The sequence below is a fragment of the Diabrotica virgifera genome, chromosome 6, assembly GCF_917563875.1.
Source record: "Diabrotica virgifera virgifera chromosome 6, PGI_DIABVI_V3a".
NCBI lineage: Eukaryota > Metazoa > Arthropoda > Insecta > Coleoptera > Chrysomelidae > Diabrotica > Diabrotica virgifera.
In genome coordinates, this window is record NC_065448.1 from 100,197,374 (window position 1) to 100,212,074 (window position 14,701).

The 14,701-nt window shown below is 36.8% G+C and overlaps 1 protein-coding gene across 3 annotated transcripts in view; it reads right to left on the reverse strand.

Annotated features, from left to right (window-relative positions):
• Nucleotides 1-14,701, reverse strand: part of LOC126886651 (puromycin-sensitive aminopeptidase-like) — a 101,671-nt gene that overhangs the window by 8,669 nt on the left and 78,301 nt on the right. For all 3 annotated transcript variants that reach the window (XM_050653646.1, XM_050653644.1, XM_050653645.1), the window contains one exon: nt 12,520-12,891. In XM_050653646.1, the coding sequence (XP_050509603.1) occupies nt 12,520-12,891 (372 nt within the window). The remainder of the gene's footprint in view (nt 1-12,519; nt 12,892-14,701) is intronic.

Here is a 14,701-nt window from a genome sequence, read left to right on the forward strand (position 1 = left end):
GATTTTTATTTTAAAATTATGATTTTTTGGCTTATACAGTATGTCCCTGTAAGTTGTATCCATATGGATAAGTTTTTTATTATTAATTTTACGAAAAAAAGTTATTCTTTATAAAAAGTTCTGCATGGTCCAAAACCCAAGATTCAACCATCAGATATCAAATTTTATGAATGTTATACGAGGTATGTCAAAAAGTTTGAATTTCACTCAAGAGTAAAGTAGCTTTATTTTTCACAATATTGAAAATTGATATTATGAAAAGTTGTTTGGAATTAAAAACTATATTATAATATGCAATTACATCCTTCTAATTGAAAAAATTTTTTTTTTAAAAATTATGGATAACTAACATTATTTTCAGTTATTTCAATTCTGATAACTCATTTATTATTAATTTTACGAAAAAAAGTGATTCTTAATAAAAAGTTCTGGATGGTCTAAAACCTAAAATACAACCATCTTTTTCAAATTCATCATATCAAATCTTATCAATTTTATACGAGGTATTTCAAAAAAGATAAATTTAGATCAAAAGTAAAGTACCTTTATAGTTCAGAATATTTCAATTAGAAGGATGTAATTACACACTGAAACATAATTTGTAATTCTAAATAACTTTTCACAATAACAATTTTCGATATTGTGAAAAATAAACGTATTTTGACATACGTATACAATTGATAAAATTTGACATAGGATGGTTGTATTTTAGGCTTTAGACCATGCAAAACTTTTTATTAAGAATCACTTTTTTTCGTAAAATTAATAATAAAAGAGTTATCTGAATTGAAATAACTGAAAATAATGTTAGTTATCCATAATTTTTCAAAAAAAAAAAATTTCAATTAGAAGGATGTAATTGCATACTAGAATATAGTTTTTAATTCCAAACAACTTTTCATAATAGCAATTTTCAATATTGTGAAAAATAAAGCTATTTTACTCTTGAGCGAAATTCAAACTTTTTGACATACCTCGTATAATATTCAAAAAAATTGATATTTGATGGTTAAATCTTAGGTTTTGGGCCATGCAGAGCTTTTTATGAAGAATAACTTTTTTCGTAAATTTAATAATAAAAAAGTTTTCCATATGGATACAACTTACAGGGACATACTGTATATCATACTAGTAACGTCATCCATCTGGGTGTGATGACGTAATCGATGACGTCACTAGTATTGTATATATGCTAAAAAGACGTAATTTAAAAATAAAAATCTTCCTGTTCTGGGATTGTTTTTCCAAAATCGCCCATTCATGAAAAATGAATTTATTCCAATCTTTACATGCTCACTGTATAATATAAACTAGGTATGATCACAGATGGTTAGTTAACGATCAAAATTACTAAATTATTGGGTAAACAGCTGAAATGGAAGACTCGGTATAAAAAGCGGCATTTACAAAAAGGGCATTTCAATTAATGTTATTAAATCAAAAATATAAAAAATACAAAAATAGAACTACATATTTAAATATAAATAACTATGGTAAAACCACTAATTATTAAGATATTTCAAAATATTCATATAGAAAGGTTTTAGAGACAATTATATCACTATATCATTATCAATATTTTGACAGAAAAGAGACATATTATTATGACGTAGAATCTAGATCTAGACTAAAATCATTATTAACATTTAAGTTTTTGCCAGTTTCAAGAAAGAACAAATATATCTCTGTTAATTGCTTAGTATCTGTTCTTTTATTAATTGTCTGTTCATTCTGATAAATAAGTGCCATTTCAAGAAAAGTTCTTTTGTGATAGTTCTTTTATTTTTCTAAAAAATTTACAGACTCAAAGTTCATATTATGGCCTTTATTTGCAACATGTGTAGCTAAAGAGCACCTGTCTGGATATAATCTACAATCACTTTTATAAGAGGTAATAGTAATACTATCTTTAACTCGTCTAGTGGTTTGGCCAATGTATTGTTTGTCACAATCAATACATGGTATACTGTAAACTACATCAGGCAATAGCTCCTTTGGTGATCTATCTTTCATACTTGAAAACAGGTTATGAATAGTTAACACACGTTTACTAGCTATTTTGATGTGAACTCGTTTTATACAATTCTTGTGAGTCTTGGCGTAAACTCTCTAATGAATGGCAAATAGAAGAATGAAACTACTTCCGGAATGACAGCATTATCATTGTTAACTGCATTATCATTATTTACAATAGTTGTGACAGATGGAGTGTTAAATAATAGTGCTTTAACATTGAAGGAGGGTAAGAATTGTCTAAAAACAGGTTATATATTTTTTTCAGATTACTTTGGTGGAATGACTAATCAGCAATTCGGACTGTATTTAATTCGGAAAATTAAATTTTATTGAGTGTTGTTTATGGTAAGACCAATTTATTCAGGTATGTACCTGAACCTGGTTTCCTGTACCAATCAACTAAGATAGTATTATTTGTTGTGCGATATAATTTGGTGTCTAAAATGGAATGGAACAATGGTCGTCTTCTAACTCAACTGTAAATTGTATATGAGGATCAAAACTATTAAAAATAAATAACAATTCGTCTCTACACTATTAGCAGGTACATATAGCTAAAATCAGGTCATTCACATATTTTTGTACAATTGTAACTTTAATATTATTTTAGAGTCCCTGATTATGTTAGCGAATGGTAACGAAATATTGGATCTGTAGAAAAGAGTAGGTACACCCAGTTTTCCATTTCAGCTGTTTAATAATAATAATAATAATATTAATTCTCGCCTGTGGGAGTTTTTTGTCAGTTCTTCTATCAGGCGCGGCCCCCTGCGAAAGGGGGATGCTTTCTGGGTATTCGTAGCGCCAATACCCAGAGAGTAGCAGGGATACTTGCCGTGGAACAAAAACTGACACCTGGCAGTAGGTATAAAATGCACACTCATGAGAATGGAGATAAATAATTTATGTTTAGGATCGCTGCCTGGGGATCGCCAGGGCACGTCTGGAGCCGGCGCTGGACGTGACAGCATGCGGGACGTCGGTGGCAGGGTGTTGAGGAGGCGGGCCCCTGTCATACAATCAGCTACAGCCCAACCACAACCACAACCACAAGCGAGCCAAACAACAACAAGAGCTCCACCCGCCGAAGGTGCTGCGCTGGATCATCAGCCGGCGCTCACTCAAGCGGGACGACCGAGGCAGCGCATGAAATGGACTATGTCCAATAATGAAAACATTTTGCGCTTCTATTACAAGGTGACAAACCTCGGTCAAGAAACAATCGGCTACCGACAACAGCTGTATGCCGAATTTTGCAGGACGTACCCAGATATTCAAGTATCAAAGCAAAGAGTATCAGATCAATACCGGGTAATCATAAGGAACAACCTTATCCCAGAAACTAGACGCAATTCGATCAAAAGCGAAGTCGAACGGGAGATTAATAACCAAGAACAAGTTTTAGATCAAGTCCCTAATGAAATCCTCGATGAGCAGACTCCTGAGATTCCCATGCCAGAAACTCAACCTGATAATACACAGCAGGAAAACAACGAGTTGCGCTATAGTCTAGCAAACGAAATGGCTCGTGCCGTACAAGAGTTTAATGGAACAAACCCACTTAGCAGACCACCGCTACTACGAATAAACTCTTGTAAGAAACTAGGTGCGCTGTTACAAATTGTGAACACTGAAGTCCTACCCATCTATGTCGTAGAAGCTCACACGTTGGAATATTTACATATGCTAATCTACTGTGCAGCAACAGCAATTGCTAATGTAATGGGCGTTAAGATCAGAACACGACGGGTTACTAATAACGAAAGAACTGGTAACAGAATTGCACCCTGGGAAAAAAGACTGCTCGGAAAGATCGAATTATTACGTAAGGATATTGGTATAGTCACCGAATACATACGAGGTGTAACAAGTAGAAAAGTCATCAGAAGAGCTGAAGATATAATGCTGACTACCGCAAGACACTCAAGATATGATCCAGAAAACAACACAGCCCATCAGTGTCTGGACACATTAAAACAAAAGCTCTCCGTTTATTCAGGACGACTAAGGAGATAAGACTTACCCAAGCCAAGAAGAAATTCATGGGTTTTGGGGAAATCAACTTTCCACGCCAGCTGCTTTTAACAACAAAGCTGGATGGATAGAAGATACGACACAGAACTGCCAACACTACATTACCACCCTTTACGAACCCTTCACTACTGAAGAAGTCTCAAATACCATCAAAGAGCTTCATAACTGGAAATCTCCTGGACCAGACGGAGTTCAAAACTTTTGGCTCAAGAAGTTTTGGAGTGTTCATGAATGCTTATCAACACTAATTAATCATGTTATTTCTAATCCGCGGGATATACCATCATTTCTAACTCAGGGAACCACTTATTTAATTCCGAAGGATCAAAATAACACCCAAGATCCAGCCAAATACCGCCCAATTACTTGTCTTCTAACTTTGTATAAATTGGTCACATCCTGTGTAGCCCGGCGTATCTACCAACACTGTGCTCTGAACAATATCATAGAGCCTCAACAGAAAGGATGCGCTAAGGGTTCCATGGGTTGCAAAGAACAACTCATCATCGACTCGGTCATTTCTAACCAGGCATATTCCAAAATGAGGAATCTTTTTACTGCCTTCATTGATTACAAGAAGGCCTTTGATTCAGTGCCGCATGAATGGCTTATAGATATATTGAGAATATATAAAGTCGATGATAATATAGTGACCTTTTTAGAGCATATAATGACGGAGTGGAAGACTAGAATTCACCTTCAAATACCTGGTGAAAATAACATCGAAACTGAAAATATCGCAATCAGCCGGGGCCTGTTTCAAGGAGATTCGTTGAGTCCTCTGTGGTTCTGTTTAGCTGTGAACCCACTATCTCAGCTATTGAACTCCACATACGCAGGTTTTAGCATCAAAAATAACAACAATGTGGTGGCGAAGCTTAATCATTTATTGTATATGGATGATTTGAAATTAATGGCTTCCACTCGAAACCAACTCGATGAGATGCTAAAAACTGTAGAAACTTTTTCTAATGATATTAGCATGCACTTCGGACTAGACAAGTGCCGTATTTTAAATATAGTCAAAGGAAAAGTACAGCCCGGAGGATTCGATATGCAAAATGGCCAGAACATCGAGGCCATGGGTGAAAACGATATGTATAAATATCTTGGAGTAAAGCAAGCGCGGAGAATTGACCATAAACAAATGAAAACAGAGATAACTACTGAGTTTATACGAAGGGTAAAACAGCTGCTCCGCTCACACCTTAATAGTAGAAATTTGTTTAAGGCACTAAACACCTACGCATGTTCCGCGCTTAGCTATTCATTTGGCATTGTTAAGTGGACAAAAACGGACATAGAAAATCTTCAGCGAAAAGTAAGAACGCACCTCACAAAGGCACAAAAACACCATCCAAAAAGTGCAGTAGAAAGAACGACATTACCACGGAATTTAGGAGGAAGAGGACTTATGGATATAGGTGAGCAATTAGACAAACAAATTGCTAATTTAAGATCTTATTTTCAGATGCAGGCTGAAACATCTACTCTACATCGCGCTATCTGCGCAGTAGATGACACAACACCGATAAAACTGAGGGAAGCAGAACTGCGCATAAACCACCTTACTAAGGACGAAAAAGTTCGCGCCTGGATGGGTAAACCTCTGCACGGGCGACATCCCAATGAGGTCAGCCAAGACTATGTCGACAATATAGCGTCGAACTACTGTTGACATCAGGAAAGATGTTCCCTGAAACGGAGGGTTCATTACTGGCCATTCAGGATCAGGTTATACCAACCAGAAATTACCTGAAATATATCATCAAAGACCCTCATGTTCAAAACGACAGATGCCGATATGAATGTCAAGCCCAAGAAACCATCCAACATCTTACAGGGGGCTGCCAGGCATTTGCTGCAACTGAGTACAAGGAACGGCATGACGCAGTGGGAAAAATCCTTCATCAGAAGATAGCTATCAAGCTGGGATTTCTCCAAACCGACCATCTCCCATATTATCAATACGTCCCTGAGAGTATACTTGAGGATGGCAACTACAAGCTATACTGGGACCGCACTGTGCTCACAGACCAAACAGTGGCGCATAATAGACCAGATCTCGTATTAGTCAATAAATTAACGAGACAAACAACCCTCATTGATGTGGCGATTCCCAACAACAATAATCTACGTACTAAATTTACTGAAAAGATCGCCAAGTACAGAGATCTGGAAATTCAAATACGGAGACAATGGAGAATGCAAAGTACCCAGACGATACCGATTATCATGTCTACTACTGGAGTCATTCCGAAGACCCTCCTCGAAAGCATAAAAAAGCTGGGTCTTAATGAACATCTTTATAAGACCATGCAGAAAGCAGTACTGCTCGCAACGGCCAGATGTGTACGAAAATTTTTGGGAGATACACCTGCATACCAAGTCACCTAGGGCTCGATAACACGGAAAGAGTCCCACCAGAGCTCAATCCTTTTGATACCGTAGGTATCTGGGATGAGTCAATTTTCCCCTTAGAGGGAGTGTGAGCCGTATGGCTAAATCTGTATAATAATAAGAACGAGTTCTGTGGGAGTTTTTTGTCAGTTCTTCTATCAGGCGCGGCCCCCTGCGAATGGGGGATGCTTTCTGGGTATTCGTAGCGCCAATGCCCAGAGAGTAGCAGGGATACTTGCCGTGGAACAAAAACTGACACCTGGCAGTAGGTATAAAATGCACACCCATGAGAATGGAGATAAATAATTTATGTTTAGGATCGCTGCCTGGGGATCGCCAGGGCACGTCTGGAGCCGGCGCTGGACGTGACAGCATGCGGGACGTCGGTGGCAGGGTGTTGAGGAGGCGGGGCCCTGTCATACAATCAGCTACAGCCCAACCACAACCACAACCACAACCACAAGCGAGCCAAACAACAACAAGAGCTCCACCCGCCGAAGGTGCTGCGCTGGATCATCAGCCGGCGCTCACTCAAGCGGGACGACCGAGGCAGCGCATGAAATGGACTGTGTCCATTAATGAAAACATTTTGCGCTTCTATTACAAGGTGACAAACCTCGGTCAAGAAACAATCGGCTACCGACAACAGCTGTATGCCGAATTTTGCAGGACGTACCCAGATATTCAAGTATCGGAGCAAAGAGTATCAGATCAATACCGGGTAATCATAAGGAACAACCTTATCCCAGAGACTAGACGCAATTCGATCAAAAGCGAAGTCGAACGGGAGATTAATAACCAAGAACAAGTTTTAGATCAAGTCCCTAATGAAATCCTCGATGAGCAGACTCCTGAGATTCCCATGCCAGAAACTCAACCTGATAATACACAGCAGGAAAGCAACGAGTTGCGCGATAGTCTAGCAAACGAAATGGCTCGTGCCGTACAAGAGTTTAATGGAACAAACCCAATTAGCAGACCACCGCTACCACGAATAAACTCTTGTAAGAAACTAGGTGCGCTGTTACAAATTGTGAACACTGAAGTCCTACCCAACTATGTCGTAGAAGCCCACACGTTGGAATATTTGCATATGCTAAACTACTGTGCAGCATAGGCGTAACCAGGGGGGGGTTTTGGGGGTTGTAACCCCCCCCCATTGGGATGTACTTTGAGCTCTATACGCTTAACACCATAGCCCTCAGAGACCTTCCAGTAGTTGTAACCCCCCCCCCCTTTCAGGTAGTTGTAACCCCCCCCTTAGGATCATCCTGGTTACGCCTATGCTGTGCAGCAACAGCAATTGCTAATGTAATGGGCGTTAAGATCAGAACACGACGGGTTACTAATAACGAAAGAACTGGTAACAGAATTGCACCCTGGGAAAAAAGACTGCTCGGAAAAATCGAAATATTACGTAGGGATATTGGTATAGTCACAGAATACATACGAGGTGTAACAAGTAGAAAAGTCATCAGAAAAGCTGAAGAAATAATGCTGACTACCGCAAGACACTCAAGATATGATCCAGAAAACAACACAGCCCATCAGTGTCTGGATACATTAAAACAAAAGCTCTCCGTTTATTCAGGACGACTAAGGAGGTACAAAGTTAGTAACAACCGCAAAAGCGACAATGCTCTTTTTGAAAGTTCTGAAAAGGCGTTCTATCGAAAACTCAATTCCACTGTCGAACGTGTCGATAATATTTACCCAAGCCAAGAAGAAATTCATGAGTTTTGGGGAAATCAACTTTCCACGCCAGCTGCTCTTAACAACAATGCTGGATGGATAGAAGATACGACACAGAACTGCCAACACTACATTGCCACCCTTTACGAACCCTTCACTACTGAAGAAGTCTCAAATACCATCAAAGAGCTTCATAACTGGAAATCTCCTGGACCAGACGGAGTTCAAAACTTTTGGCTCAAGAAGTTTTGGAGTGTTCATGAATGCTTATCAACACTAATTAATCATGTTATTTCTAATCCGCGGGATATACCATCATTTCTAACTCAGGGAACCACTTATTTAATTCCGAAGGATCAAAATAACACCCAAGATCCAGCCAAATACCGCCCCATTACTTGTCTTCCAACTTTGTATAAATTGGTCACATCCTGTGTAGCCCGGCGTATCTACCAACACTGTGCTCTGAACAATATCATAGAGCCTCAACAGAAGGGATGCGCTAAGGGTTCCATGGGTTGCAAAGAACAACTCATCATCGACTCGGTCATTTCTAACCAGGCATATTCCAAAATGAGGAATCTTTTTACTGCCTTCATTGATTACAAGAAAGTCTTTGATTCAGTGCCGCATGAATGGCTTATAGATATATTGAGAATATATAAAGTCGATGATAATATAGTGACCTTTTTAGAGCATATAATGACGGAGTGGAAGACTAGAATTCACCTTCAAATACCTGGTGAAAATAACATCGAAACTGAAAATATCGCAATCAGCCGGGGTCTGTTTCAAGGAGATTCGTTAAGTCCACTGTGGTTCTGTCTAGCTATGAACCCACTATCTCAGCTATTGAACTCCACAGACGCAGGTTTTAGCATCAAAAATAACAACAATGTGGTGGCGAAGCTTAATCATTTATTGTATATGGATGATTTGAAATTAATGGCTTCCACTCGAAACCAACTCGATGAGATGCTAACAACTGTAGAAACTTTTTCCAATGATATTAGCATGCACTTCGGACTAGACAAGTGCCGTATTTTAAATATAGTCAGAGGAAAAGTACAGCCCGGAGGATTCGATATGCAAAATGGCCAGAACATCGAGGCCATGGGTGAAAACGATATGTATAAATATCTTGGAGTAAAGCAAGCGCGGAAAATTGACCATAAACAAATGAAAACAGAGATAACTACTGAGTTTATACGAAGAGTAAAACAGCTGCTTCGCTCACACCTTAATAGTAGAAATTTGTTTAAGGCACTAAACACCTACGCATGTTCCGCGCTTAGCTATTCATTTGGCATTGTTAAGTGGACAAAAACGGACATAGAGAATCTTCAGCGAAAAGTAAGAACGCACCTCACAAAGGCACAAAAACACCATCCAAAAAGTGCAGTAGAAAGAACGACATTACCGCGGAATTTAGGAGGAAGAGGACTTATGGATATAGGTGAGCAATTAGACAAACAAATTGCTAATTTAAGATCTTATTTTCAGATGCAGGCTGAAACATCTACTCTACATCGCGCTATCTGCGCAGTAGATGACACAACACCGATAAAACTGAGGGAAGCAGAACTGCGCATAAACCACCTTACTAAGGACGAAAAAGTGCGCGCCTGGATGGGTAAACCTCTGCACGGGCGACATCCCAATGAGGTCTGCCAAGATTATGTCGACAATATAGCGTCGAACTACTGGTTGACATCAGGAAAGATGTTCCCTGAAACGGAGGGTTCATTACTGGCCATTCAGGATCAGGTTATACCAACCAGAAATTACCTGAAATATATCATCAAAGACCCTCATGTTCAAAACGACAGATGCCGATATGGATGTCAAGCCCAAGAAACAGGCATTTGCTGCAACTGAGTACAAGGAACGGCATGACGCAGTGGGAAAAATCCTTCATCAGGAGATAGCTATCAAGCTGGGACTTCTTCAAACCGACCATCTCCCATATTATCAATACGTCCCTGAGAGTATGCTTGAGGATGGCAACTACAAGCTATACTGGGACCGCACTGTTCTCACAGACCAAACAGTGGCGCATAATAGACCAGATCTCGTATTAGTCAATAAATTAACGAGACAAACAACCCTCATTGATGTGGCGATTCCTAACAACAATAATCTACGAACTAAATTTACTGAAAAGATCGCCAAGTACAGAAGGCAATGGAGAATGCAAAGTACCCAAACGATACCGATTATTATGTCTACTACTGAAGTCATTCCGAAGACCCTCCTCGAAAGCATAAAAAAGCTGGGTCTAAATGAACACCTTTATAAGACCATGCAGAAAGCTGTACTACTCGCGACGGCCAGATGCGTACGAAAATTTCTGGGAGAAACTTCAGCATACCAAGTCACCTAGGGCTCGATAACACGGAAAGAGTCCCACCAGAGCTCAATCCTTTTGATACCGTAGGTATCTGGGATGAGTCAATTTTCCCCTTAGAGGGAGTGTGAGCCGTATGGCTAAATCTGAATAATAATAAACTCTTTATTACAGAGACAAAATAAAGAAGTACAAGTACCAAATATAACAATATAGGAAAAAAAATCTCTGTAAAAGGGACAAGAGAACAACATGGCACAACACGAATGCTGTGCCTGCTGATCAAAGCTCTATCCCTTTTTTAACAATTAAATAAGAGACATGAGAAAAATATTCTTCAAACAGCGTTAAATTCCAATCCAAAATTCTCCGTATGATAATTAAAGCTCCATGGTATGTATCCAAACAGACACTTCACAATGATATGGACATCCCACTAATCAAGGGCTTAATAAAAAATCGTTCAATAAAATATAAAAATCGCACCACTGACCACACCAACGAATTGATAAATAATTTATTCACCCAACCACTTGCTGACAGAAGATTAAAGAGAATATGGCCAGACAACCTACCACAATAAACAATAATACTTAGAGAACCGCCACTGGATGGTACCTAACTCACCTTAATTTACTTTCAGACTATTTACTTATTACTTTGTGTTTAGAGTAGATTGTAAAAATGCAGTGTATAAAAAAACGTTAAAAAGGATTATTGTTGGACTTTCATGGCCCGCAGAAGGGGCTAGAACAAATTCAGAGAGTCCTTTTTTGTAGCGCAACAATATACTAAAATTTGGGGGATTCGGTAAACCCCCCCCTCAAAAGTAAATAAAAAAATATTGCAATATACAGTTCATTAATAATTAAAAATATTTTAACTATAGATTCTTGGGCTCAAAATATTAAGATTTAAACCAAATCACTTAAATGAAATGTAGCTCCTTACAGGGTGTTTTTTATTTAAAAATAAAAATTATTTGTACCCAGTACTTTAAAACCGTTTGACATATCCTTGTCATATTTGGCAATAAGTGTAGGTACTGTACACCCTACTAAATTATGTTAAACATACGTTTCTGGCTACTACCAGAGGCGTACGACAGAGAAACGTCAATGGTTGACCCTTCCCGAATTCTACGCCACTGAAGGAACTGCTATTTTAGCATAATTTTTAGCTCCTCCAATAATTTCATTGTAAATAATATCCTCTTCATTCGTAACGATAAAATCAATAGCTTTGGATATATTTGAAGTTAAAAACGAAAGGGCATAATACACTAATCAAAATAACTGTGCCGTTTCATTTTTAACTGCAGATATCTCGAAAATTAATGACTTAATCGTTACGAATGACGAGTATATTATTTACATTCAAAAATTTCACTAAAATTGGGCAATTCCGCCAGTGGCGTAGAATTTGGGAAGGGTCCACCAATGACTTTCCCCGTCACATGCCTCTGGTAGTAGCCAGAAACATTTGTTTAACATAATTTAGTATCGTGTACAGCAGTGATGGGCAAAGTACGGCCCGCGGGCCAACTCCGGCCCGATAAAGTATTTAATCCGACCCGCCGAGTGTCCATCAACATGGACAATTTACATAATATAGCTTTAACACAAAAGTATTTTTTCTATAATTCTTACCCTCAAATAGAATTTCTTGAACTTTGTGACTCCCCATTAAAAAATTTGCCCACCACTGGTGTGCAGTATCTACACTTGCTCCCAAAGATGACAAGGATGTGTCAAACGGTTTTAAAGTACTGGGTACAAATAGTTTTTCAATTTTTAAATAAAACACCCTGTAACTCAGTAAAGAGCCACATTTTATTTAAGTGATTTGGGTTGATACTTGAGCCCAAGAATCTGCAGTTAAAATATTTCCAATTATTAATGAAACACATATACCTATATTATTTGCAACATTTTTATTTTTTTACATAAACACACCCTGTATGCAAATAACACAAAAAAGGCCAATTCCAATATTCCTGGAGATAACGATATAATTATTTATATACTTACCGACATCGCAAATTCAAGTAACGCTTTGATCAATTCCTCATTAGTAGTATGACCCAGAGCTGCGGATATTCTCATTTTTTCCTCATTCAAATCTGTTTTCTTATATAATTGTATCAACGACTGAAATTCATCTACTCCACCAGAAGAAACAACTATATTATAACATGCAGATCGGATATTAGCCGGTAGTAATTCTGTTGATGCAACGTGTTTACCAAATCTTAATCTGGCCTCCCTTATTACATCATCGTCTTTTAGGGATCCAAAGTGATCCAAGAGTTTGCTTCTGAATAGAGTATCTATGTGTGTATCGTTTGATTTGGGACTCCAACCAACTGAACGATATATTTTCAACAGCAAGTTATGTTGGAACTAAAAATAACTGGAATAGTATCTTGTAACATAAAAAAAAACACTTGGATTGTCTCAATCTAAACTTTTTCAAGACGTGAATAACATTAAAGTTGGCATTTTCTCCAAAACAATAAGAACTTGTAGTCTGGGCTGATTATCGGAGAATAGGCCATTTTTGGGAAAAGTTATTTACCAGCAATTTTATTGCTGGAATCGAATTATAAGATCCTATATATTAATAATATAGGTATGCAAAGTCCTCAGATAGTGTGCTACTTTTTTTATAAACAAAATGGCGCCCGAAAATCGTGTTTTTTTCAATTATTGCTCTAGAACTCCGAAGATTTTAACTTTACAACAAAAACACTCAAATAAAAATTCACCGTGATTAAATTCTGCATAGAGACGTGTTTTTCCCGATCTGCTCCGACGAAAATTTTCCTCGGAAAATGCAGGTTTTCCCAACAAAATCTTTAATTTTCAAATAAAGTTTTAGATAAGTAATTATTTACTAATAATTAAATAATTTGGTGACTTAAAAGCCTTCTTGGTTTAGATTATAGTTCCAGAAGCTGGTGAAAATTAAACGAATATTTTAGCAACAATTCAATTGTTAATTAATAATTTACGGTCGCAATAATAACCAAAATAATTATGATACACTGATCAAACTTTGAAATCTTATAAAGACGAGATGCCTATTTAACATTTTGTCGACAAAATTTAAATTTTTTATTTTTTTGCATAATCTTTAAATGTTAAAAAAAACAGTTATAAACAAATTAACGTTTCTCAGAAAGTTTTTATTATATTATAATTTAAAAAAATAGCTAAAATGCGCATTTCAAATATCTTGAAAATGAATGCTTTAAAACTTTTTTGCAACCATTTGCAAAAAAGTTATGAAACAGCAAAATAAACATACGATTACTACGGTGTTAATAATTTTTTTTAATTCTTTCAAAGCGTAGAAGTGAGTTTAAAGTACAAGCTAATTATTTATAAAACAATATCGATTATCAGCTTAATGGTTATATTTTAATTAAAGATTATAAATATATTTTTTTGTAATTTACACGCGCGAAAGTAGAATAATACAGTACCGTAGCTACCCGCCCACATACACAACTCGCGCGAGTTTAAGCGTGTCAGTCGCTTCGAGTGAACATTTTATCTCCGGCTCTGTATCAAGCCTACTTTCGCGCTAAAAATTACAAAAAAAAGTATTTTTAATCTTTGATTAAAATATAACCATTGCACTAATTTTTGACATTTTTTGTGAGTAATTAGATTGTACCATAGACTCACTTTTAAGCTTTGAAACAATTAAAACAAATTATAAACAATGGAGATATCGTATATTTATTTTGCTGTTTCCTAACTTTTTTGCAAATGGTTGGAAAATTTTTTTAAAGCATTCATTTTCAAGACCAATGAAATACGCATTTTAAGTATTTTTTAAAATTAGAATATAATAAACAATTTCTAAGAAATGTTAATTTGTTTATAACAATTTTTTTAAACATTTAAAGATTATGCAAAAAAATTAAAAATTTATATTTTGTCAACAAAATATTAAATAGGCATCACACCTTTATAATCTTTCTAAGTTTGATCAATGTCTCATGATTATTTTGATTGTTATTGCGACTGTAGATTGTTAATTAACAATTGAATTGTTGCTAAAATATTCGTTTCATTTTAACCGGCTTTTGAATTTATAATCTATACCAAGAAAGCTTTTATTTCACCAAGCTATATAATTATTGATAAATAATTACTGGCCCAAAAAATGTATTTGAAAATTCGAGATTTTGTTGGGAAAACC